The 26294-nt window shown below is 43.3% G+C and overlaps 1 protein-coding gene across 6 annotated transcripts; it reads left to right on the forward strand.

Annotated features, from left to right (window-relative positions):
• The first annotated feature begins 5177 nt into the window (after positions 1-5177).
• OPTN (optineurin) lies at positions 5178-25246 on the forward strand. Of its 6 annotated transcripts, none has more exons than XM_040595639.1 (14): positions 5178-5302; positions 6107-6286; positions 8135-8337; positions 10929-11087; positions 12431-12507; positions 14554-14685; positions 15801-15885; positions 19316-19431; positions 20111-20260; positions 21286-21379; positions 22039-22197; positions 22894-23024; positions 23963-24042; positions 24283-25246. In XM_040595639.1, exons 2-14 carry the CDS (start codon positions 6121-6123, stop codon positions 24402-24404), a joined length of 1674 nt encoding a protein of 557 aa, XP_040451573.1. In that variant the 5' UTR covers positions 5178-5302; positions 6107-6120; the 3' UTR covers positions 24405-25246. The 6 variants fall into 6 exon arrangements, with proteins under 6 accessions (XP_040451573.1, XP_040451577.1, XP_040451578.1 ...); XM_040595643.1 differs by having other exon boundaries at positions 10932-11087; XM_040595640.1 differs by lacking the exon at positions 5178-5302 and adding an exon at positions 5312-5445.
• The last annotated feature ends 1048 nt before the right edge of the window (positions 25247-26294 follow it).

Consider the following 26294-nt stretch of genomic DNA (forward strand, 5'->3'; position numbering starts at 1 on the left):
ATGTATGACTAAAAATATTAGAAGGGGATTTTCAGAAGGATTTAAGTGGTGAAATTCACGAAGAATCCACTTGCCTCCAAGGCTTTAGTTGAGAGTTATGCCTTTTAAAATAATGCTACGCTTCCACCCAATTATTTTTGGTTTGACCATCAATTTGTAGCCAGGAAGCAATGTTTCCTTTATGTTATAACGCACGATGGAGCCTGGCTCATCTCTCCCCATGGCCCATATGGTGGTATGGAGCTGCAGACACTGTTCTCTTTTAACGATGAAAACTGGTGCATTTCAGGATAAAGAAAACAGTATTATCCGTGAGGGATTTTTGCCACAGTACTTTCAGAACAGAGGCTTCCTCAGACCTGTTCTGGCTTCATTTCTTCTTGCGGCTTTATAGAAGTAATGCAGATCCCCCCTACATGGAAACACTGAGGAGTCACTTCTTCCAAGAGGAGCATGCTGTGCTGGACAGACCACTGCTCTCCCTCAACAACAGGCACTGTCATTGCTCCTTGGCTAACCAAGACTTCTCCATCTGACCTGGAATCCTCATGTTTCATTTTCTTCTCTCCATGGTTCTCCAATTCCTTCTCAATAATATCCTAAAATAGTCTCACTTTTATTTTTTACCATCCTTAGGAAAAGTAAACCTCCCTCCCCCATCTCCTAGCCGTGGGTCACGTTTGCTCGTTGATCTGCCTGTGTTTTCCTGGCATGGCTGTGCTTGGCAGCAGTGCCACATTCCAAGAGCTTCAGACATTTTCTCAGTCTGCTGCCTTCTAGGTCCGAATTTCACACTCAGAAGAGAAAAAGAAAAGGGCAAAGATGCCTGTCTTTTTAAACAGCTGTGGTATTTCAGAGCTCCTGACCTGTTCAACCAACACTGATCTGGAAAGAGAACTGATGCCATCTATCGGAAAGAGAAAACAAGAACAGTCATCGGTTCGGCTTTTAGCTTTTGGGCACATTTATCCATTTTATTTTTTCCTTCCCTTTTATCATCAGGGGTGTAAGGACATAAAGAGCAGCACCTGCCGGCATGGAAGCTGTTGAGAGAAATGTACTGCTTCCTGAGTGGACACCAGTATCTGTTGAGTGGTCAAGAAAGGAGAAGACAGCATGGACATGGATCCTATTGTACTGTCAACGGCAGTTAGTCCTCAGTCACAAGTCAGTTCACCTCTTCTGAACTGCCAGAGACAGAATCACAAAACCACCGGACTTGTGGTTAACATTTTGCTCTTCTTCTCAGCGAAAAGGCTAAAGCATCTTACTGACAGGCAGAAAATTACTTTGTCATCAGGGCTACCAACACAGTGGAAATAGCATGGAATACTTCTCATGGCTGATGCCCTTTCCAGACCGAGAATAAGTGAGAACATTTTTGCCAGTTTGACTCCAATCGCTAAATTTATTAGAAAAGAATACTTCAGATAATATTTTTGACTGGTGATGAAATGAGTTAGTTTCAAGAAATCAGAGCTGCTTGGTGAGGAATTCCAGCATCTCAGCACAGACTGCAACTTATTTGAGGAAGGAAAAATCTGAAAAGGAAAACTGTTACATTACCATTTCTCTACATACCAGCAAGCTCCAAATCAGATCATCTAAAAGCTGTGCTAGAGATTTGCTCTTCAATGTCATTGCACAGGGATGTTATATAATCACAGTTGTAAAAGAAGTTATCCATTTGGCTGTATGTGGGAGGGAAAGTGGCACATGACACATTGTATTAAACTGCACAGAATGGGCCAAAAGCAGTTAGTTAGATACATCCTTTGGCACTACCTTTGCTTCACGTATCCTGCCCACAACAGGGTTATCAGACTGAAAACATGATCTTGGGTCACTTTTTTTCTACTATTTTATTTCTGCCATTGCTTGGCTTCCTGGACTTCACATCTGATGATTCTCCCTTTGAAGGTAGTAACAGTATCAATAGCAACAGGTTCAATACTGGACTGATAATGAAAACTTATGATCCCAAATTTAACATAGCATCTGGTAATGGCAGATAAACATTCAGATCATACATCTGGCTTACATGCTCTTTGTAGTTGTTTTACTGTAGATGATAATCTAAGGTCTGACACTGTTTAACATAAATTTTACCAGCTGACTCTGAGCCCATGGTAGCATTTAGTTGTTGGGGAAAATGAATGCATTTCATTATCTTACTTCTCTCTAGGTTATGGTGACATTCATCATACAGTACTGCTGACTACAGAAGTTGGATGTACTTCATAGCATCCCTTCTCCCCCACTTAATCTGCTCTAAGCCTGCAAAGAACATATCTTTATGGTGTTTTCAAATTACCTGTCAATTGGAAATTAAGTTTAATCAGCAAATCTGAAGTCACAGCAAACACTCCAGCATTTTCATTGGCAAGAAGCCCAAGTATTAACAAAGGGTAGTAGTCCTTCCACGGACCTGTAGATAGATACCTTGGTGGATAGAATAAAGCAGTCTCTTTAGGAACCTGAGCTGCTCAGAGGAAGCAATCCAGACTAGTGTAGCCTACATTCATAGCGTCCTGAGAGAGAAGTCAGTCTTCAGGCTATGTCTGTACAGTATCTATAGGATCCTGGTCAAAATCAGGAGTTTCCAGCAGCTACCACAGCAACAGTCAGAAGCAAGAAGGCAACGCTGAGACTAGAAAAACAGGAAGAGCAGAGCCAACATAAGAGAGTCAAAGGCAGCATGAGTTCCACCTAAGGCAGACAGATAGATGGATAAAACGTAAGCTTTATGTGTATATACGTGGAGATATATATAAAGAGATGTTCTTTGCATCAAAGCTTTCTGAAGTTCAAGCCTTCGTCCAGCTTTGTTTGATTCTCAGGGTTCAGCTCCTGGACAACTGCAGTTAACAGTATCCAAGCTGTTAGCTCAGGGTGATGTGAAGATAACTCAGCGCAACCTCCATCATTCCGGACTAAGCTGCATTATCTCACATTTGCTAGGGAGTAAGGGTGTGCACAAAGGCTCTTTCTACAGCTCAGCTGCCACAAGGAAATTTCCTAAGCAACTTGACTGAATCTGAGGCCTCAGACCCAAAGCTGACAGATGTCTGTTTTCACAAACAAATGTTATAGAGTGGTTTGGGGAAAGCTAGACAATTTTATACCTCTTGCCTCCAAATATTTACCATCTGTGCAGTACAGCATAAATAGATGAGCTACTTATAACTGAGCCCAGCAGCTCAGACTGCTCATCAGGAGAATTAGAACAAGTAAGTCTCCTTCTTTCACAGAGCCAACAAACACTCCACTCCTGTGTGTTACCCATAACCTGCAGAATGGACAGAACAAATTTGTCATGAGAGACTGGTGAAAAAAGGTTCTCAATAAAATAGGTGGGCCCAATTGTTTTCTCTGTTGTATTCCCACAAAGCTGATGTGTAACAAGAGCTTTGTGCAAACACTTTGATGTTCCTTAGGTAGAAGTAATTTTTCCTTTTATGTAAAAAACTTGAATTGCCTTTTTAAAAATTATTTTTCACAAGGCCTCTTTGGTTATTTCTCCCCCTTCCTTGTCCACAAGGACTTTAACGTTTCTTTGGCTTTTAAAAAAGCAAAATGTTTCATTGCAATTAGAATCCGACATACCACTTCTGATTCTAAGTAACCCCCTCCATTTTACAACTGCAAGCAAGGACTGTTCATGCATTTGGATCTCTTCAAACAACTGCAAGATACATAGATCTTACTGGCATCGAAGCACGCATCAAAATGCTAAACTGCTCACCCAAAACTTGGTATTTGCTGCGTAAATAAGATCTGTTCCCAAAAATTAATTCCGCGTAGTAAAACCAGACCTGCGATTACTGGGGGGGGGGGGGGGGGGGGGGGGAACAGCTATCTAAAGTGTGATAAAATAACAAATGCTTCATTAAATTCCTCTGACAAGTAAAACCCAGTTGGTCTTTGCTGCTCTTCTTGACCTGCAGTAAGGTCTTGCAGTTTGAAAGAACTTAGCTCAGAGCTCAAATTAAAAGCCACAATGAGCTGCTCATATTTCTGTTCCTCATTCTCACAGAAGCTACCTTCATTGCCCTCTAAGTTCTATATGCTCCTGTCTAATATACCAGCCATGGATGCAAGTGATGGGAGACAACAGTAGTTCAGAGATCACACTCCCTCAAGCTGAGAAGATCTCAGTGTACCTACAAAGAGTTGGGTTCCGCCTGCTAGCAGTCTAAGCAGAAAGCACATAGATTATGGGCTCAGTATACATAAATCTGCTACCAGACCTGTTCACCACACACAGGGGGTCCCATATATTTGCTGGTTTTATTTCTAGGGAGATTTGCAACCTGCACCCTCAGTTTGAATGCTGAAGTTCCTCAGCTGTAAAAGGATTGCTCCCTGGCAGTGTCCGCCACCCACCGCCGTGCACCTCTCTCGCTCGTGCTGGGCAGTCCCTGGCTGTGGCACCTGGAGGGCAGCTGGGGAGACCAGTCTGCAGAAAGGCACAGTGTCACTGAACGACAGGCGGCTCGCAACTAGGAGATGGGAAAGCAGCCGTTTCCTGATCAAAAAGAGTTTATTGCCAAGCCATGTGGTTATTTAATGAAAGATTGGTAACATCCATGTGGAAAGTTGACATTTTCGCTACAACGGTGCTTTCCCCATGTAAAACGAAGGGACCAAAATGGCATCGTCAGCCCTGTTACCTGGGAACAGGCGCTGCGGGGTACTGTCAGCCCCGCACGCTGCTGAGGACAGCCGCCAAGCGCCGGGACTGCGCGGGATGCGCCGGGCACCGTGCCACATCCAGCCCTGTGGCCGGGCAGCCACTCGGGGGCTGCGTCCCCACAGCGCGGCGAACCCCGTCCCGACGGATGCGATCCCGTGCCGATAACCAGGCAAGCGCCACGAGCCCTTGTCCCTCGCCTCGCTCCTGCCGCCCCGGCCCCCCCGACAGGCCTGGCGCAGCCCCGCTCTGCCCCGCCGCATCATCTGCGCTGCCCTCGCTGCCTTCTCCCGCGGGACCCACGGTTTCACCCCCGAGGGGCAGCATGCTCCCGGCGGGCAGGCGGCCCTGCTTCTCCTGGGGGGCTGCTGGGGCTCCCGCGAGGCTGGCAGGCCCGGGCCCCCGGCGGGCGTGTGAGGGGAGGGAGGCACCGTGTGCGCGGGAGGGCGCTGGGACCCGAGGCCCGGCTCGGCACCGGCGGGAGCCCCGCCTGCCCCGGCGGCGCGGAGCTGGGAATTCCCCGCGGCGGGGGAGGAGGCGGAGGCGGGGACGGCGCGGGGGGCAGTCAGCTGAGCCGGGCCGCCGCCGCCATGGGCGCGCCGTGACGGGGTGAGCGGGAGCGGCGGGGCTGCCCCTGCGGAGGGCCCGGCCCGGTCCGGTCCGGTCCGGTCCGGCCCGGCGCGGGGGGACGGCGGCCCTTTCCCTCGCCGTCGCCGTGGGCGGGCTCGCCCGGTGACTCGGCGGATCCCGGGGTGGGCCTGCGGGGAGGGCGGGCCGCGCCGGGGAAGGACAAGCGGGGGAAGCTCCGGTTGGCGGCTCCCGGAGGCAGCCCCCGGGCCCGGGAAGGCGGGGGGCGCGGGTGTGCGTGCTGCGGCGGCTCGGAGCGGCCGTGTCCGGGCAGAGGCTGGTGCCGGCGCCTCGGCCTGCCCCGGTGGCGCGGCGGGGTGCCGCTGTGCGGGAGCGGGGGGAAAGGGGGACAAGAAAGTGAAAATGAAAGTTAAAAATCTGCGGGAACGGCACCTTGGCCTGCCGGGCGGCTCTCGGGCCTGTCAGGGCCGTCGGGCGGGCCGCGCTCCTCGGGGCAGGCCGGGGCTGCTGCGGGAGGGGGCGGCGGGTGGGAGCTGGGCCCGTCTTGGCCCCTTCCCGGGGAAGTGGCTCGGGGACGGGTGGACCAGCCCGAGAGGCGGCTCGGGGCTCAGCTGTTTTAGCCCCGCAGGCCTGGGAGGGGTCGGTGGGACGTGGAGGTGCACGGCGGCTCTGGTGTAGTGGGGTGGGAGAGATTGGAAGGTTCCTCCATGTCATGGCTAAGATGCGTGGCTCACTTGTCTCAATCAAATGAAGGTACAGTTATGTTTTCTTTATAAGCATTCATTGGGCAAGAAAGCAACAGTTTTCTCTTTGCAAACCTTGTAGCAGAGGCTTCAGAGATGTCCAGCAAGTTGAAGAGCCATCCTGCTGAAAATGGAGGGCATCCCAAGAGTAAAATGGAAAACGGAATGGGCAGCGTGGCTGCCCCTGCCCTTAGTACCTACACGCCAGAAGAGATGGTACAACAGATGAAAGAACTAATCACTGAGAACAACGAGCTAAAAGGTGAATGTGCACATGGACTGGTCTTGAAATGCAAAAGCTCCGAGTCTCCTGTGTGGGGTGTTTTGTCCTATGAGTACGAATTCTGTGTTCATTTGCCCTTGCTGGATAACATTTTGTGTCTGGGTAGCATTCGCTGTATAAACAACTCTGCAAGCCCAGTCGGATAGCACACATCAAATTGAACCAGTAGGGAAGATGAGAGGGAGAACAGCCCAATGGGTGGGTTTTTTTGCTTTAGAATTATACATATAAGCAGTATAGCACTGTGTATTGTAGAAGGCAAGGTGAAAAATCTCTTGCTAAGATACGCTTTTTGCTCATCCCCCTCTAAAAGCTTTTTTTGGTGTGTATTTTAGGACTCTTAGTCAGTCTGTAATGGAGCTGCCCAACATTTTGCCATAGTTGCATCAGGAGGGATGGGTACTGCACAGTGCCCAGAACAGTCTGGGTTAGGATGCTGTCTGAAAGGAGCTGCATCCTCTCAGGCAGAGAGGGGAACTGGAGCAGGCTGTCGTGCACTGTCTGTAGTACAGACTATGAACATTTAGATGTGGCAGTACCTTGTATACTTCAGAAGGAAGTGGTGGCCACAGCAAGGTCTATCTGGGAGAAACGAGTAGGTTTCCCTGAAAATGCCTAATGATTTGAATCTTTCAGGTGAGATCGATTTGTTTCTGGATCCCAGGAGTTTAGGTGTCAGATATGATTTTTTTTTTTTTTTTTTTTCAAATAGATAAAGCGAAACACAAGGGGTCTGGAAAGTTTCTCTGTAAAAGACAGAGGTACCTCACTGTTTATATGTCAACAGAGCATGAAGTCACGTATCTTGTGTGCTGTGATTTTACACTGGTTTTTAAATTCTACCTGAATAATTTTTGGACCTGGTCCAAGTTCTCTGCATTGGAGTCTCATGGATATTTGGCAGGAAAGTTGTTTCTAGAAGTACCTCCAATATTTTGCTAAAAGGTCCTATATCATATAAGATAATGTTTCAGGGACCATATTTACAGCTGCTGTAACTCATACCTTGCAGAGTCATTCTCATTCTACATTTATTTACATAACCTGAAGAATTTGTGGGCAATTCATAATACCACATCCGGACATAATGGAAGTTATGGAAGATACAATGTATAAAATATTTTCAAGCAACTGGCTTTGAGTTTGTTGCTTTAAATAAAACAAGTCTGAAATGCTTAATCATTGACTCTTCCTAAAAAAGTCTTGTGAGCATTTTGCAATAGTAAGACTGACGTTGTTGCATACTGACTTCGTTACATATGCATGGCTTTCTAGCCAGGGGGAACTGACTTTGACGTAACTTGTTGGTTATACTTTTTTTTAATACTTTCAATCAAATCTTAACCAAATATTCAAGTAAGGCATATTTGAGACATTTGATTTGATAACATGTGTTTCCATGCAGTAATTTGCCAGTCTAGGATGTCTGTTTTCCTTACCAAGTCTCAGTAGTTTTAGAATCTCAGTTCAGTAGTTTTGTGTGGGTTGATCATGTAAATAACACACGCAGCAAGATAACAAGTACCTCTTGAGAACAATACTTCTTGCTTGTACTTCTTGGTTTAGGAATAAGTCAAGAAGTGGGAGAGTGTGGGCATGTGATTTCAGCAGTGGATTTAATGGTATTTATTATTGTGCTAACGGACTGTAATGTGTTTAGTTTTGGTTCAGTATTTAAGGTACACGAGAAGGAGGTCCACATTTCATACCCAGTTATGGCTAATCCATTTGATATTGAAGAATGCTGAGCTCAGTGTAGTGGAAATCTGCTGTTTCATTGATGGCGTATTAATGTGAATCAATATCTTGTCTCTGGCTGTCATTTAGAAGCCATGAAGTTGCATAACCAAGTTATGAAGGACCGATATGAGGAGCTTTCCATCTGGCGAGAGAAGCAGAAAGAAGAACGAGAATTTTACGAGTTAAAGTTTAAGGAGGCTAAGCAGTGCTTGCTAGCCAAGTGCATTGAAAATGAACAACTACAGCAACAACTTCAGAGCTTAAAGGAAAGAGAAGAAGGATCTGAAATAGTAAGTAAGGAATTGCTTGGATTAACGTGCTTTTGAATCAAAAGTCTGGAGTATTCAGTCCCTTCATCATAGTGGGAGGTTTGGAGACTTGTTAACGGCTCCATTTTTACCATTATGCTCTAACAAGAGGTCTTGGCCTGACTTTTTTATGAAGCGAGGCTTCTCAGAGTGTAGTAGCAGAAATCTCTGCCACACCTGTGGTAATTTACATTTGTAAATACTTTAATTAACAATAATAATAAACATTCTTGACATTATTTAACATCTTGACAATAATTAACATTTCTTACTAACTTTTCATTCTTTTCTTTTCTTTACTGTTGGGTATCTCTTGACTTTGTCCCTCCATTGCTCATTAGATTATCTATGTCTCGTGATTGTTTACTTTTTTAATTTGTGTTTCTGGGGAGAAGTTGACATGTAAGCAAAAACATGACCTGCCATCTATTTTTATTACTCATTCTCTCATGAAAGCTCTTTTACTGTGGTCAGATTAGATCTGTGCTTCTGCTGCCCCATTTGAGCCTGACTGAGCTTTCTCCGTCTGTCTTACCTTTGGCTCTGTAAGACATCATTTCTATTATTGCAGATGATTGCTTAGTAGCCAGGCAACATATTGCATGTAGGACCGAAGACATGTATGGACGAAGACTCTTAACATAAAACATGCTTTGTGTCCCATGTGGTCTTGTGAAGAGGTATTTAATGAGAAGTTTCAGGCAGAGCCAAACTGATGAATCCTGGTATCTGGTACACCCTGGACCCAGGTGGATTCTCTGTTGCCTGATGAAGGATGAGTGTGTTAGCCTTTTTCTCAATGGAGACACTAGTAGACTCTCCTTTCCTCTCCTGACTGCCTATTTGATGGAACTCTGTAAGAATTTTTTTCAGCATGTAAACCAAAATTGGCTAGTGAGTTCAGAAGTTACAAGGGAGAAAGAAAGTCGTGTATAAACAATGTGATTGTATTGCTTACACAGTCTTTACCGACTAAAAGTTGTGTTTCGGGATTGTCAAGGAAACTCAGAATTTCATAAATCTGGAATAGTATTTAAGGGGAAGTAGAGAATTTATTCTGCCTCTACCTGTTTTAGAACTTCTTGCACTTTGAATGCTTAAAGTATGTTATTGACAACCTGCTTGAGTAATCTAGCATTCAGAAAAGTAAAGATAAATCACTTTTAATTATCTCATTCCAAGAGCTTCATAGAGTAAGCCCTGGTTCTTCCCTGATTTTTGCAGTTTTATCAGTCAGTGGTAACTGTAATTTAAACAGCAGCGTTTTCATTTCTGATTATGATTTTCAGGCTGACAGTGTCATTTAAGCCAAAATTGCATTCTCTCTTGAATGCCTTAGTTCTACTTTAATTCTTTTTCTTTTTTGATCTGTTTAGAAAAAGCATGAAAAAAATTCCTCTAACAAAAAGACTGATTTAAAATTAGTCAAATTTCTCTCACCACTGTGTTTTACTATTAACTGAGGTAGTCTATAGTCCATTGCTGCCATTAAGTGACATCTCTGTTTCACTCAGAGTAAATCACAGACATATTGTGTTGCCTACCTTAGTGATGAACTAGCATTTATAGGAGGCTTTCTCTCAAAACCGTATCTCTATTAGCACAGACTGCTGTAAAGCTCTTCTTCACTAGAGCCAACTATAATTGCATCCTCTTAACAGCATAAGCACAAAATCGGAGACAGCAGCAAGTTGGGTGGGTGGAGCGGTACTGTGGGATGAGAGACACTATCAGCATAGCAAAAGTTTTTAGAATGCAGTTCAGACTCCAGGAATTGTCCAGAATTTACGTTTATGTTATGTGGTGTAATAAAGCCATTACTAGGAGATGGAAAGCTCAGATTGGAAAATGATGAAGCAACAAACTCATAGGGAAGGTTTCATAATGGGGAGAGGCATTTAAAGGAGAGAGAAAAAAATGAGGCTTCCTGGTTATGCAGAGGGTTAAGACTGACGATCCTGGGAAAGGAAAGAGGCAAAAGGTGAAGGAGACGGTCATGACTGGAAGGAGAGATTGAGTTTGTGGAGGATCTCTGAGGGACAGAGGCTTTGTGGAAGGGATATAGGACTGTGTGAAGGTCAGGGATACAGGGAGAGATACATACGTGGAGATGGGGTACAGAGAAGCTATGTGGTGGGGAAAGGCTGAAAGGGGTATGTGAAGAAGCTCTCTGCCCACTGGTGTTTTCTCCCTAGAATCTTAGGTAGATTTGGAGAAAGAGGAATAAGGATATGGGTGAAAAAATACAGTCATTCTGGACAATAATTCTGTAGGCTGGCTGAGACCCTGCATGGTAGTGAGAGGCATAGATTCAGGCAAAGATTGACATCCTAATATCTGTGCAATTAGAGAACAGACCTATGTTTTCCAGAAGCATGATGCTTATTGTTTGATTAATTTGGTTTCTCTGTCTAGTAGACCAGAGTGTAGTTTAGGGATCTGTACGAGTGGGCTTTTCCAGGCAAACCTAAATGGAGAAAAAGGGATGTGGGACACCATTGTTATGTTCAGGCTCTGTGGTCCTTGCCTGGTGTTTCCTTTTGGTTGGCTAATGCAGGGTTGGTTTATCCCAGAAGGGCTGCAGAACTCCCGAGAAGGAAGCAAGGCAGCTGAAATCCCAGGTGCAGCGGCTCCAGGCTGAGAAGGCAGATCTGCTAGCCATCATTTCAGAACTGCAGGTCAAGCTGAACATCTCCTCAGCAGAGGATTCCTTTGTGGAGATTGGGATGAACGTAAGTGAAGGGAATAAAAAGAACACACTGACCTGCGGCCAGAAACTTTAGTTCCACCTTGATCCTCCTTTTTTTGCAAACAGAATTTTCTTCTCTCACCAGGCTAAATGATGAGGAAGTCAGGTCTGAGTGCAATTACAGTGACAATGTTTACTTGATGACATTCTACAGTGAGGTATTTAGCACCCTGTCTTCCTGTAGTAGAAAGGGTGAATCTATACCTGCGTTAATGAAAAGTCTTTATGCCTCTTAGAGAGGGAACAGCACACTGCCAGCAACAGCAGTAACACAAGATAGAGCGACAGTGGATTTGGGAGAAGATTTGCACGGTTGGACTCTATGATCTTAAAGATCTTTTCCAAGTTAGAAGATTCTGTAGTCTCTTAGATTACCTGACGTGGGTCACTTGTGTGTTACAAGATGTAGTAGTAAAGGAGTTTATTTTTGTCCTTCCACTTCCATGCTCAAAGTGAATTAATTCCATAGGTAGCCTCCAACACACTAAAAATATTCTTTGGAAAAAACAATATGGTCCAGCAGGTGACTTTGGACTAGTTCAAAATGTTAAGAGTCTTATCTTAGTCGGAATTCCTGGGAACGTGAGTGCTGTTTTGTTAAGGGGCAACACCTATGCACAGACCAGGGCATTTTCTTTTGAGAATGGGGCTCATTTTCTACTGACAGATACATAGAGATGCAGGCAAACTAAACTAAGTGCAAAGATGTAGAGTGTTCCCTAGAGGCACAAAAGTCTACTTTTTCTTCTGTTCCTGTATCTAAAAAACTTTCACAGGCAAAATGTGAAAATGTGTTTCTCTGCTATCTCCATAATAGCAGATCCCTCTCTGGAAAGTACAAGTGCAAAAAAAATTCAGGAGAATTTAATTAAAACTTGTTTGGAGTTGTTGAAGAAAACTTCAGACTGCAGGAAACCTTCAAGGATGCATTCTCCTTTTTTTGCTACAAAGATTCTCCTTTGGGCTACAAAGACCAAGGAGTGAGTTCTGTAGTGGGAAGGAAGAGTGGTTCTTTGGGGAGGCAGGAGACTTAAAGTCACCTGCAGTGATGGCTGTTGCTGTGTGGTGCCAGTTGTCTTTATAGAGGAGAGCGGCCATGGAAGTCACTGATCAAAGAAGGCCAAATCTCATTGTTTCTCTCCTCTGATCAGTCTGGAAGAGATGCAGGGAAGTATTTATGAATTTCCAAACGTGAAACTGATCATTTGTAGTTTTATTTAATTTTATTGCCATGATAGTAGTCTTCCCTGTTTTTCTTCCTTAAGTAAATAAAAACGTCCCCTGCTTAGTCCAAATACCAAGCTAATAGTGTTTTTTCTTTCCTAGGAAGGAGAAATAAATAGAACTGCAAAGGAACATCAAGGGAATAGTGGTGAAATGACCAGTAACCTTGCAATCTACATGTACGTAGGTTCTTGTGTGATTATGATTTAGACACAGACAATGTGTTTTGTTTCCAATATGAGGGAACTTTTTTCTATGAGGAATGAACTAGAAAATCCTGTTTTTCTGTGGCCTTGCATCCTTCCTACCATGTCAGAAAGACCCTCAGCTGTCTGACATTTTTGCTTCCAATCTTCACTAGTTGACAAGAGGGAATGCATGTTCTGGCCAGTTGGCCAGGCATTTATGTACATGCTGACTTGCCAACCTTTCAGGCTTCAGCCAAACAGAAAAGATAAAGATAGAGGCTGCAGGGACTCCCTCCCTTCTAGTCACTGGAGATCATTTAATAGAGTATCTGTCCTCTACCCAATTAAAATGATGTTGGTAAGAATCAGAGGTCTTGTAGTTTCACATCTGAACCTGTCTGTTCTGGTTGCGTGTGATTGGTGTAAAGCGTATCACGGTGGGGTAGACAGACACTGCAATAACATAGTTCTTATTTTTCAGGTTACTAGGCTTAAGATATCAGCATTCTGTTTAGGTTACCTCTCAAAATTTGATCTTTACATCAGCTCCAGGGCACAAGGGACTTTCTTGCCCCTAGCTGAACCTTTACTCCTTATGGACATAGACAGCTGATACTATTAAACTTTCCATTTTGGATACTGCTCAATTTAGCAGCTAGATGGTTGTGGCTGAACTCTTGTAATTACTTTGTGGCCTTTGCTTTTCGAAGGAAAGGATATAGAAAATGCTAAGGGCACAACAGCCCAGAAAGCTATGCTATATGTATAGCTTGTCACTCTGTCGCTGCAAGGGAGAGCAGCATTTTAATGTAGTGACATAGAAAAGTTGTCACTCAGTGTGCAGTTAAGAAGTGCAAGTGTTGGAGGGGGAGAAGTTAGAGTCATGGATGAAACCGAGAGAGTCGCTGACTGCAGACCAGGCTGCAGGTATTAAGCTTGTCGTTAGTGGTAGCTTGAGAACACTGACTATGAGAAGACATTCTCTGTGGGGTTTGCTTCCCTTTGATGAGTATCTGGGCCATATCTTCAAGAACAGGGGCATATGTACCTCTGAAAATATTTCCTGTGTCACCACGTGTCTTTGTCCAGCATTGAAACTTTAGACAGGTGCTGTTAACAGGTTCAAAGAAATGTGATATACTCAGGACGGGTTTATTTCTGTAAGAGTAGAGCTGTGCACTAAAAATCCCCTGATAAAAGTTATTTACTTAAAATATCCTGGCTGCACACTGTCTTTGGGGTATTGAATTTTGCTCACCAAAGATTTCTAGCTCTCATGAGCACATAGAAGACTGCGCTTTACTTTCTTTTCTGAACTACAAAAGCAAAGTTTTAAACACATGCTGGTTTACAGCTGAGCTTCTGAAATGTACAGTGTATATAACCTGTGTATCTTACCGTATATGTATGGGAATTTGACTTTCTGTCTAGACAGACATACAAATGGAGGGAATGAAATACAGTATTTTATTTACCTTATTTTTCAGATAGTTTTGGTTCACTTTTACATTAGCATAATGCAATTTTGAAAAGAGCAATAGAGTATGAGGGAGGTGAAACACGAGATTTTTTTCTGAAAAAAAGCATTGGTCTGATGACCATTTTTAGTGAAATGTGCCTTTTTTTCTGGAAAGCAATGAGATGGGGTAAGAAATGTTGCATGTTTCATTGGAAGAAAATGGTATTTTGGGAACAGACAGCAGCACTTTGCAGAAGGGACTGCAAAGTAGGTCAGAATAAATGCACTGGTTTTTGTATTGTCTTCACTGCTTTTGTTTTGCTTGCTTAAGTACTAGATTCTTCCCCCAGATTGAAGGGCACTGTCTGAGCACTGCGCAAAGCAAGGACTGCATTTGCTTGCATGGGGACTGTGGTTAGCAGTGTTGGTTCTTGGGAATGAGCCCCTTGCTCACAGTGTTGGTTTTCAGCACTGTGTGAAATGGTGGCCTCTCAGACTAGATCCCAGAATTAGGGATAAGGGAGTGCTCTAGTAAAATCATAGCTTTTGTTATTTACATCTGGTTTGGTTTGAATCAGGAGCAAACCTGCAGATGAATCTAAGAATTTGGAGTCTGAGGAGCTAACTGTGAGCCAGCTGCTCTGCTGCCTTAGAAATGAAACTCAGAAGAGGGAAAAACTTGAGAAGGCTCTGCAGGATCACAAAGAGAGGTATGGAGTAGGTGCATTCTAACATTTAGAGCTGTTTTCTTTCAGGGCTGCTGCAACTACCAAGGCTGTGGCTAATCAGAGGCACACTGAAATATCAGTGTGACCTGGATGGGGAATTTCCCAAGCACTCAGTAGTAATAACTTATTTTTGTGGTAGTCATGTGGTTTATCCCTGTTAGGTTCTCTTCTGTGGCCAGAAGAGTTTCCATGTTTTATTATTATTTCCTGTATGTAGCACCACAGATCAAGACAAATTACCCGCTTATCCTTGGGTCTGAACTTTCCCCAGGTTATGTCAGAATGATATAATGACTAGTTGAGCATGTTCTTTCCACTCCCTCTTCCATTGTTATTTGTTTTTGTATGAATCATCTGCATGTGAGGCCTTAAGCAAATCACTATGTATAAAACGGGGATTACAGTCTTCATGATATCAACAGGCTACATTTAGCAATGTGTGAGCTTTTAAAAGCTCCTTAGAAATGTCTAAAACAAATTTAATTCCAGACTTGCCTAAGAGAGAGTTTTTCCCAGTGAGATGTACATGAGGGTCTGTTTCAGTTCAGTTATATTGCTGTAAATTGCCATGACTGTTCAGGTGTGGAAAATTGCCTAAGCAGTAGCTGTTCCAAATCCCCACTTCGCAGAGACAGAGAAAGACTTCCTGGACATTATCTGCTATGAAAGGTTGGTGTCGTGGTAATTGCTTCTACATGGTCTTCCTAGAAAAGGTAATGAGCCATAACCAAATGATTCTTAGAAATCTCAGCCTCTGAAAATATCAAAGGAAAATAGAGGCAGTATTAATTACTGGATTCAGTGAAGAGACTGACCCATTTCCAAAGAGTTAGAAGTTTTGGACTGTACCCAAAGATTGGTCACTGTCCTTCACCACACCTGCAGACTTATTTATCCATTTTCATTAAATATACATGCTGGGTGTCCTCTGTTCTTCAGGAACTGTGTGATTTTGCAGGCTTTCCTGCATGTCTGTGCTTTTGTTTGTGGCTGTGATGTTAGAAAAAGGCTACATCACTTGCATGAAATCCTTGAATAGGCACAATCTCACTCCAAATATAGGCCAAATCCATCATTATTGGCTCCTTCTGTTCCAGACTCTCAAAGCTAGAGAAGGAAACCAGCAACTGCCTGGAGAGTGGGACACAAACTGCACAGGAAGAAGAGGAGAGTTCAGAGGCTGTAAGTACATGTCCTCCTGAGCTGAAATTTAACAACATACAGCTTACTAGTTGAAGCCAGCAACCTCAGGGACTATATTTCCACTTGCACTCAGGGAGCAAGGGGCAAATATCCTGCACAGGATATGGCAGTGAATTTTGAACCCTTCAGTCCATATCTCAGAGGTGGTTCCAAAGTACACCAGCCACCAAAAAGAGATGAGATTGGTGGCCAAGAATTAGGGAGGCATGGCATAACTGCAGGTATACCTCATTATCCTGGCCACACTTGCTAAACAGAGTGAGATGCAGTCATTTCTAGCTCCAGAAAGTCTTCTAGACTGAGTTAATTTCCTCACAGCTGTCTAGGTTAGCTTTTGGATCAGAATCCAGTGACAGCATACTGTCAAACAGACTTTAAATGTGGAGCTCATATGGCACCTGGTTTGGGGTTTTTTCATGGTTTTGGTGGGATGTATTACAATGGTGGTGCATAACTGTCTTGGATCAAGAGACAGTTCCAGGCAAAATCAGTCTGGATGTTTGCAATTAAGGGTGTGATCCAACAAATGGATGTTGGGGTTGGGATTCAGCTCCACATCCAGACACCTAAATTTATGTGCCTGTGGCTGTAAGGCTCTCTGTGAGTATGCGTGGAAACTCCCATAGCAGAGGAGATCCCTTCAGATTCAGCGCAACTGCCTAATACAGGCAACCAGGAGTGAGTGCCTTTATATGAGGTTGAGGTAGTGTGGATTATCTGACAAGCTGCTGCATGGGGCTAGCAAATACGCTATGGGATCTGCTGGAGACCTGTGCCCTTCTGAAGGCCAGGACAAGTATTTTAGGGCAGGGCTGGCTTGGTTAAACAAGAAGACCAGTTTGCAGTCAGGCCAAGAGATGTCCTTTCTAGGGAAAGCAGATGATGTCTCAGTTAATTCTTTCCAGTATTTTTATCTCAACTTTGCCTGAGTTACAGCTTGAGCCAGATGCTCCTCATCTAAGTGCTGATATTGAGGTCAGCATAGTTACACGCTTGTGATGGCAGTTGTTCCCATTTATATGCTGGTAGGTTTCTTCAGGGGGCTCTTGTCAGCAGAGCTTAAGTTATCTGCTCCCATTGTAAAATGCAGATCTTTAATGAAACAACGTGAGGGTGCAGCATGGACCATTTTTGAGGGCTCTGCATTTGGAGACATCCTGGGAGAGAGGGAAGTTTTTCAAACCTGCTTTGGCCCTGGAGAGTGAGAAGTGGCTGGGGAAGAAGAGGCTAGAGCACATCCTCTGCCAAACAGCAGCTAGACACTAACCTCAGCCAGGTCTCCTGAGAGGAGTTAACTGCAGTTATTGCTCTGCCTTTCCCGGGAGGCTGCTTGAAAGCTTCCCAGAAGCAGAGATCTAGGAGGCTATGATTTAGGTGTTGCTCCTTTCCTGGGCCGGGTAAGAGATGTGTGTTGGGGAGACACGGTCTGTACTGTAGGATGGGATTTTTTTGAGTCGGGTTAGCCTTTTCTTTCAGCGAGGATGACAGACTTGCTTTCCAGAAGCATGGATTGTGTTCCAATTAAGTAAAATCTCTTGAATTACAATGGCTTTCACCAGGAACCAAGAATTCACAGTCCAGCTTTATTAGAAGTCAGACTCTTGCAAGTGATACATGGTTTCATTTGTTGACATGTTTTCTGTTAAGGCAGTTTCTACTGATAGATAATTTTCTGCAAATTGAAATGCCATCACCTTACAGAAATCAGTACTTTCGTCTGTGAGTGTGATTGGATTAGCTGGATTGCTGCTTAATTTAATGGCTTGTTTTGCAGCTATGATGGTAGATAGAGAAAGTGTAGTGCAATGTGCTTTGTGAGTATTTACACCATTATGTTCAGTCCCTTTTTCTTGGTACGACTGGTGAATGATTTTAGCTCAGGCAGCTTGTGGAGAGTGTCCTCAGCCACATCTGTGAGTAGACAATTGTGTTCTGCCTGCCTCAGTCACACTGGCTGTGCTCCACATTTCTGCTCTGAGATGAAAACTGGAAATGTTCATGTGTCATCATGGATGGACAACTTCTCTTGCTTCAGTTTCCTGGGGTAGTGATGGACTTTCGCTGTCAGAAAACTGGAGCTTTTCTTCAAGGAAATAGAACAGCAGCATGCTCTTGACACACTTGGTATCTTTTTAGCCACAGCCACCCAGCTCATTCCCAAGCTGGACTGAAGACTTTCCATATCTTTAATAAGATATTATCAGTGAAAATTACAGTACTAGGGACAATTAAACTGATGCTAGCATGATGAAAAGATTCAGGTGCTTCTTTAGGAAAACTCCAGGATGTACCTCCAGAGACTACAAACCAGCAGGAATCACAGGTTTAATGCCTTCTAGAGTGGGGATATATTTTAAGAATTGAAACTCTGAGGTGTCCTGTGTGTCTTTGGTTGGAGGAGAACCCAGCTGCTCTTTCTTTCCTCCTTTTGTTCTTTGCCTACCTTTAGGATCCTTCAGTGATCTTCCTGTGGTCTGAAGGTCAAATGAAAGGACCAGAAACTCATAAGAAAACTGATTACAGTTGCACTAGAAATAATCTTGATTTGCAAAGTTGATTTATGAATGCATGGTAACAGAGTTACCATCTGGGGTTGTACTTTCTCTTTCGAAAAGTCAAGAACTGAAGTCTTCCAGACTCATGGTTCTCATGTATGTGGCATAGGAGAGGCTGGTTGGTATATGTAGGGGGAGTGCCAGTTGGCTGGAGGGGTTTCATGTGCAATTGAAATAAATTACAGTGCATAAAACCTTCCGTGTTCTTTGCTTTCTGCCCAAAACCAGAATGGAGAAAACTAGAATGGAAGGAATAATGCCAGTGCAGGATATAAGTGGGAGTAGAAAGTCTTAAGGATTTCATCTGCCTCATCTACTTCCAAACTGCTGCATCTGATCTGCAACTGCTGTCACGCCTCTTTCTAAAGAGCACGCTGATGCTAGCAGACTGGAAGCCTACCTAGGGATAGATGATTTGTTTATGTTTCTCTGACAGACTGTAACTATTGCTCAGAGGAGTGGCACAAATCACCAAGTCTGTCTGCTTTTCTCATGTGTTTTAAATGGTGAACTCTTGAGAAAGAAAATGTAGATGTGTTTCCCATCTGCATGAGGTGTACTCTCGCCAGTGCTGGAAAGTCTGTAGTAGTGTTGTCTTTGAGTCACCTGGATTTTATGAAAGTGTTAAGTCAGAATGGGGTTCTGCTATATTTAGGATTAATTGGTAATTGTGAAGCCTTGGGGACAGGGCTGTTTTACTGAGTATAGCCTATAACAGCACACACTGACTTAGGCTGCTTTCTCTGGAGAAGGAATGATACTTCCTTCCTCCTGCTTAGATCTCTTAGGCTACAACTTTGCTAATCTTGAATTTTCCATTTGTAATTTTCTTTTTTTTTTTTTCCCCCTAAAAGGTTGGCAGTGAAGTAGAAAACCTGAATTTGCAAGTTTGTGCTCTGTTTAAAGAGCTTCAGGAAGCCCATGAGAAGTTAAAAGAAGCAGAATTGATTCAGAAGAAGCTTCAAGAAAAGTAAGGTTCAGAAGAACAAAAGCTCTGCCGTGACACACAGTATATACTTGTATGACAACTCCCACCTTGGGAAACTTACCAGCTCTGCAAATGCCAACTTAAATATCTGTTTCACAGAAATGCTGTAAAAGAGTGGTCCTTCTTTTTAAGTGGAGATGAAAGTACAGAAATACAGTAATTGTCAGAAAATCTGAGCTGCCAGCCTAGTTCTACAACTAGAACCCCAGTGCCTTGAATTTCGAGATTTGGATTTTAACCCTTCCTGATATAAAGACAAATCTTTCCTGTTTTCTGCTTCACATAATCAGTCCCTGCTCTAGTCTTGGAGGAAGAAGCAAAGGGACTTGGTTATGACCCCTTTCACAGGAACTGTCGGTGCTTTTGAAGACCAGTTGGGTAGGTTGCAAAAAGTGATTACAAGACCCTCAGTTTAGCTGCTTAGTTTTCTGTCAAATTCCAGTTCTTTGAGATTTGTAGTAGTAAGAAAGTAAGTGTGGGTTTCAGTATCTTTTTTTTCTCATGGTTGTGTATAGATTCATTATTGACTTTCTTTGGACTTCATCAAAATAAACCTTTAAAGTGAACCACACAAAGATTCTTTTTGTAATATGCCTAGTGTGCCAAATCTATCAGGAAAAGGTGAACAGGAGAGATCAACCTTTTTTCCTTCTTCTTTCAGGTGCCAAGCACTGGAAAGAAAAAGCTCAGCTGCTGCATCGGAATTGGAGGAGAAGCAGCAGCTAATATACACCAACAAGAAGCTGGAACTTCAAGTGGAGAGCATGCAAGCACAGGTCAAGTTGGAACAAGCCAAGACACATGAAGAAAAGTGAGTATGACTTGTGTTTATATTCCAGGGAGGTATCGTCGGTGAGGAAGAGTAGTCCAAGGGAACCTTGCCAAAAGGGAATCGGATTGAAAATAATAGTTTTGTATTCTGCGCCTTTTGAAACCATGTTATGTTTGTAGAGTCTGAACTAGAAACCTGCATTTGCCTCATAATCTACGTCACTTTGAATTTGGAGTCTCCACATTAGGCCCAAGCTGTATTCTTTCATCTACTGAACACCTCGCATAGGAAAATTTGAGCTATAAGCTCTGACTTGTATCTTCCTTTTGTCAAAAAGCCAAAGGTGGAATACACTTGGGTATAACCTACAAGCAGAGGAAGCAGAAAAGTGACAGCAGCTGTCCCACTGACTAGCAGGGGTAAATGTGTCCACATCTTGGAGGGTGGGGACAAGTCAGGTGGTGACAATGGTGGGAAAGTGACATTAATGAAGAGGTCTGCAGTCCCTGCAGTATGATTGCAGTAAGCGTGCAGTGAAGCTGAGGTAAAGAGCCTTACTGTTTGCTCTGGCTCCCTGCTCCCTTTCATGTGCAGTCCATGTAAGGAGCATGAAAATGTCAGTCCAGGCTGAACTTCCTGAAGGACCTGTCTTCAGCTGCTGGAGAAGCTGCTCGTTATCTTTGGAGTCTGTGTCTGGTTCTTCTGATCATTTCTCCTTCTCTTGAAGTCTCTTGAGTCAAGACTTGAATGTCTTCCTAAGAGAGGTGTTACATTTTGAACAGAATTTGTGAGTTTGATATAAAAATATTGGGTGATGGATTCTTCAACATTAAACACAGATGATCAGTAAGGACATTTGTTTGGACTCAGTCTCTGGATAGAGCAGCACACAACTCATTGGAAGAGAGATGTTGAGACATGGAGAATGATTTTTTTCTCATCAGAAATGCAGACTGATTGGCAAGGAACCGGTGGTGGCTTTTTTCTAAATTCTAACAGATATTTTGGATTTCAAGTAATTTTTAAGTGTTTCAAACTTTCACCTCTTTTCTTGTCATAAACAGGGCAAGATATAGTAGCTTGCAGGATGCATATAACAAACTCCTTTCTGAACTCACTGAGGCAATGAAAACAATCGATGAAATGAAAATCAAAGAGGTAAACTCACTGGAAGAAGAAATCTTAATTAATTAGGGGGGAGCGGGAAGGGGATGGAAGACTGAATCTAGGAACAAATTTGGGCAGGAAACAAGAGTCATGCCTTCCATATAATATAGCAGGCAACATAGCAGCATTGCTCTGATAAACCTAGAACCTGTGCTGTCAGTTAAAGAAAACTTTATCCACACATCAGTACTTCCATGGTGTTTTCTAGTTAAGGTTTAACCTGAGTGCAGTGTGGAGTCCAGTCCTTGGAGATCATTGATATGCAAAGGCGTATAGGTGTTCCTGCAGCATTCTTTGTAGCTGTGGGAAGGCAGACCTCTAAATATTTTTGTAAACTTAAATAGAATGGCTGTCACAGTGAGGTCTTGTTCATAACTGAGGCTCCGTGGAAGTGCCAGATTCTTCTGTATAATTTTGGAAAGTGGGAAACATCCTCTGCAGTGTCCATTAGAGAGTTCTCTTTTAACTTCATACAATGTAGTTTGAAAGCTCAGAACTATTCTTTAAAATAAAATACCAGTCACCACTGCTGTCTTCCTTTGATGACCAAATTGGAAGGTTTCCAAGGGCAGGAGGAGTAAGAAGCAAACTTTCATTTCAAGCAGGGTTGTATTCTGAGTTCATCTCATAATCATAGTTCTTCCTTGCAGCTGGACAGAGTGGATAGAGTTGTGGTGGAACAACTGAATGCAAAGGTGGAGCTGGCAGAACAAGCCCTTGCAGCAAAGCAGCTCCAGATAGATGAAATGAAGCAGATAATTACTAAGCAAGAGGAGGACCTTGAAACCATGGCAGTGCTCCGTGCTCAGGTATTGGCTCTTCTTCAGAAATTGGCTAGTTCCCCCCACCAATATTCAGACACTGGGAGGAGGTATTTAATGGCTCACTCTGGAATACTGAATACATTTCCTCAATTCCAAAGCATAACGCCCTTACTCAGCCTGCCTTGCAGATCCCTAGAGAGCCTTTACCACCATATCTTAACGTTCTGTAGGAGGAACTGCGTATGCTGGAGTCTGGCACAACAAACAAAAGTTGAGAATAGATTTGTATTTAAAACCACTGTCTTAAGAATCTCTGCATATGTTTTAGAGATGATTTTACTCAAACCAGTGTGTGTAAACAGTGATTATAAAGGGTCTGCCTCACATTTAAGGCACATAACTGGCATCTTGGCCTGGTTCCACTGCCTGTGCCACAGATTTGTCTATGTCATCAGTCAAGTCACCCCCTCACTGCTTGTCTGTGCCTCCTTTCTGCCTCTGTAACAGCAGAGGGCAATAGCACCGTCCCAGATAAGACACCTGAAGTATTTTAAACAGAATCCAGAAACTACCACGTCTTCTTCACCTTGTAAGTAGTACAGGTCTTTGCTTTGCAGTGTGTAGGTGCTGCAGGAGTGTTTTGAGTAGATTCAGGCTATGATACAAATCTGCCGTTTTGGCATAGGACTATGGTTTGGTCTAAGTTACAAATTCTCAGCATGATTTCATTTCTCTGCTCAGATGGAGGTTTATTGTTCTGATTTCCATGCTGAGAGGGCAGCAAGAGAAAAGATCCATGAGGAGAAGGAGCAGTTGGCTGTCCAGCTGGCATACCTACTAAAAGAGCAGCAAAACCTTGAAGATCTTGGCCGGTGAGAACAGACTTTGGCTGAGCTGCCTTTGGACTGTCTTGTTACCCTATGTGCTGGAGTGACTAACATTGTCTTGTAGCATCTCAGTAGAAAGAGAGACAGCTTTGCAAACATTCATTTCTTGGTTAATTTGAATTTTAAAAGACAAAATGAAAAGTCAGCCAATTCTTTTTTTTTTTTTTAATTTTGTGATAGGATCTCTGTAAAGTGTATTAGTTCTTACTTGGGTGCCTTAGCAAGTTTTCACTTTGGATGATTCATGCTTGGTAAATTCTCCCTGCTGATTCATGTGAGTTTCTTTGGGTTCCGCCCTCAATTTTACTGGTGAACCTGCAGCTAAGCTTGCTGCATGTGTGCCCCGGATATCTGCTGCTTCTGCAGGTGGCAGTGGTGAGTACCCATAGTTTCAGGTACTGTGATCCCCTGGAATTGCACCATTTTAGCACTCTTAGCTGTAGAAGAGAAAAAAGAAATATTAACCATGTGTCCTCAACTCATGTTGTGGAAGCCATGGGTACAGGAAGAGTGCCTAGAATTTGAAGAATCTAGTTACATTTTGCATTAGCTGTACACTGAACCCTTTTTCTGGTGTTACTTGCTTTTCTACTTAGTCAAATTTGCAGTTTGCCCTGAATAACTAGAGTCCTTGGAGTTTTCCAGAGGAGCATGCCCCAGATCCCTAGGTGTGTAGCTGCCCAAATCCTGCTGGTGTCAATTGTGTGACCCTGATTTCAGCAGAACCCTGGCATGATCTCACAAAGCAGCAGCGTTTCAGCGTCCTGTTTCTGAGCAGCAGTTGTGAACTGAATGCATGACCAGTTGACATGATTTACTTGCAAATCCTTTATTTTCAATCATCTTACCTTTTCTGGAGACAAAAGGAAGACACCTTTTGCTGAGTCTTTTTTCAGAGCCCTTGACTTACTTATTCTTTGCAGAAACTCTTTGGCGGAGATGCAGAATCGTCACGGAGCCAGGGCACCAGATCGGGAACACTCACCTCGTCTTGTCCAAAGAGGTACAGTAAGCAACCCCTCCAGCTCACGGGGCCAGGGCCTGCTGTGTTCAGTTTAAAAGAGCTTTGCTTGGCTGCAGGCAGCTCCCCACCTCCCCTGTGGCTATTCTGGCAACTGGGTAGCCGCAGAGAGCGCGATTGTCTGACTGTTAGGAGCAAGCCAGTCCTCTTTCAACCACTCCACAGAAAGGGTGGAAAAATCAAGTAGTATAACAGGTAGTTATTTGTCTTCTCTGCTTGCAGGAACTGGTAGTCAAGACTGGCCAGAGCAGCGGAATATCTCAATGTATTCATGTCCCAAATGTGAAGAAATTCTACCTGATTTGGACACACTGCAGATTCACGTTATGGACTGTATTAATTGATGCCCTCCAATTCTTCATCTTCTGGAATTTCACCTGCCACTTTTTTTTTTTTTCTTCCTGCTCAAATAACACTCAGCTGTACATCCCATGAAGGAAGTTTTCAGGGTTTTTCTCATTAATTCAATGGGAAAAAGGGTAAAATACCTACCCTGCCTTGTACTCACTCATCTCTTTTTAATCTGCTTTAGGAAAATAATTTTTATAGGTTAACAGCATGGATGGGTTAAAGAACTCCCGGTGTGTCTGCTGCTATGAAATCTTGAAGGAACATTCCCTTGATGAGCTATACTCTTACAGCTAGCCCACAGAATGGGGCTGAATCACTGAAGTCAGAAGGGATATGGGATATATGCTGATCGAGTGAAAGTACTGTGAGCCTGTAAATATTTCTGTCTCGTATACTATATATATCAGGAAACTAATACGTTAAAAAAGCTGTTTGAGAAGCTTTCAGCAAAATGGAGTAGTGTTGTATTCATTGAGCATTTGAAATGAACCCTACTCTTTCTCCAGATGGCATTTTTATTGCTGCCCTTGTGACCATACTAATCTGATGTTAAATTTTTGATGGCTTATGTAACTTGTTGCTTTAGCCAGATGTGGGTAAGGTTTAAAACAGATCATTTAGGTCTGATACATGTAGCTGCTGGTGTGCCCAAGTCACCTGGTTTTATAGAACTGTTTATTTTCAAGGTGTTGTCTTGATTCTTCTTAATTATAATATTCATTTGAATTGTACAGTATTGTGCTAGAAAGCGCTGAGATGGATGTAACCTAATTTAAAAAGAGGAGTATAATGGATTTTCACATGTCAAAATAAATCTGTTGCAAGTATAAAATTATCTATGCTTGCGAATACTTCGAAGGTGAAACATGATGGCAAATACCTATGGCTGATGAGCTCGCGTAGAAAGAACCATAGTGTATTAGTTCTGTTCTTGCTCTCCCTGGTGGTTTTATCTCAACAAAGAAACAGTTCTGAACTTGCCATTGCATAAGGGAGGAAAATACACAACCCTTAACAAAATATGAACTAGCATGAATGCCAGGAAACCACCCAAGCAAATTGCTGGGATCCATGCAAATGAGGAGTTTCATGTCTTTTGCAAATAGCTAACATTTGCACTGGTAGAAACTGGCAGGCAAGGGAAGGAAGAGATGCATGAAAATCTTCGGCCAAAATTGTGTCTCGCTATGGCATCATCTTCCTGCTGAAGAAAAGAAAGCGTTGATCACTTTGGCACTGCCCAGTTGGAAGGAAGCCTCCATGTGGGTTTGGACTGATCGGCCAACCTTGGTGTAGGAAAAGATCTTTATTTTTTTCCTCCCATGTGCAGCACTGAATTTCTGGAAGCAAATATGCCACCGCTCATTACAATCCAGTAGCTAAATGGTCCGTGGTAGGTCTATTAGGCTTACTGTGGAGAACCAGCAAGGTTCTTTTGTGCCCAGTCCGCTTCATTCTGATTGCCAGAATTGTGAGCTGGGTGTTCAGAAGGAGCAGGGTGGGATGATTGCATAACCTGAATATAAAAGATCAATGTTTTATTTCTAATGCCAGTCCATTACCCTTCCACTTTGAAGTTCACATTACAATAATGCTGAATGTTTCCTGATTTGGCATGGTGGCGCACTGGTCTCAGAGGTGTTGGGTTGCCAGAATAGGAAGCTTGAATCCTCCTTCATATATAGGCAGTGTGATCTGTGGAAATACTTTGATCTCTCAAAAATAAAATGCAAGAGAAACTGCATTTATAACTAAAGCACCTCTACTGGAGTAGGTTTATGTAAAGGGAAAAACTATAACAAAATGCAATTGTAATTAGTGTTTACTTGTGCGGTTGTAATGGCTTTAACAAAAGATGGGGTGCTCTGATCCCAAAACCTTGC

Source organism: Falco naumanni, chromosome 5, assembly GCF_017639655.2.
Source record: "Falco naumanni isolate bFalNau1 chromosome 5, bFalNau1.pat, whole genome shotgun sequence".
NCBI lineage: Eukaryota > Metazoa > Chordata > Aves > Falconiformes > Falconidae > Falco > Falco naumanni.